The following is a 767-nucleotide window of genomic DNA, read 5'->3' as shown; positions in this document are numbered from 1 at the left end:
GTGGGGGCCAGCCTGGTCCCTCTCCCCAGGCTGCCCCGCTGGGCTCCAGTACATACCCTGATCTGGGGTGACGCAGGAATCATGACCTCCATCCCCCAAACAGCGCAATGGCAGCTTTGCAGCACAAACATGCCCCGTGTGTGGTGACCCCTGACTTCTTCCACCCCCTCACCTGGGTGTGGGAGATCACCAGGCTCTCCACGGGCTGCGGGTTCCTGAACACTTGCACCTCCTCCACAATGTGGATGCCAGATCCCACCACCACAGCCTTGTGGATCCAGCCATTCCCTGGAGAGCAGAGCCAGGGAGGGAAGGTCAGGAGGGAGTGTGGGCTGTGCCCTCTGCCCAGCAGAGACCCATCAAATTCATCCTATGCTCACCTGTCCCCATGAAGAGCACATCATAGGAGCGGCCATCGAGGGCGCGCACCCTGTCCACGGCCAGGCAGCTGTACGCTACGCTCTTCTTCACCAGCAGTGGCTCCCCGCCAGCTGGCTTCACCTCCTCAAACATGAGCGGGTGCAACTTGACAAAGTCCAGGACACTGTTAGGCAGGTCCTGCGAGGAGTTGTAGCCCTTCCTGCGGGAGTGGTCCGTGATGCACTGCCCGGGGGAAGACGGCGGTCAGGGGCGGAAGTGACCACCCCACACCTCCCCCTGCTCCGCACCCCCAGGCACTCACAGAGCCGGGCCGGGGCTCGGGCACCGCACCGTCATAGCGGGACCACTTGCGAGCCGAATCCTGGTACTCCATGTAGGGGCCCTCA

The 767-nt window shown here is 63.2% G+C and overlaps 1 protein-coding gene across 1 annotated transcript in view; it reads right to left on the bottom strand.

Moving 5' to 3' along the window:
- The window catches only part of LOC104270717 (semaphorin-4G-like), a gene marked incomplete at both ends in the record, with an annotated part of 2,150 nt that overhangs the window by 687 nt on the left and 696 nt on the right, over positions 1-767 (bottom strand). The window contains 3 exons of the mRNA XM_009865150.1: positions 173-288; positions 381-603; positions 683-763. Coding sequence (XP_009863452.1) covers positions 173-288; positions 381-603; positions 683-763 — 420 coding nt within the window. The remainder of the gene's footprint in view (positions 1-172; positions 289-380; positions 604-682; positions 764-767) is intronic.

The sequence above is a fragment of the Apaloderma vittatum genome, unplaced genomic scaffold (genome assembly GCF_000703405.1).
Source record: "Apaloderma vittatum isolate BGI_N311 unplaced genomic scaffold, ASM70340v1 scaffold38042, whole genome shotgun sequence".
NCBI lineage: Eukaryota > Metazoa > Chordata > Aves > Trogoniformes > Trogonidae > Apaloderma > Apaloderma vittatum.
The sequence above is the reverse complement of the archived record's forward strand: the minus strand, read 5'-3'. Positions and strand labels throughout refer to the sequence as shown.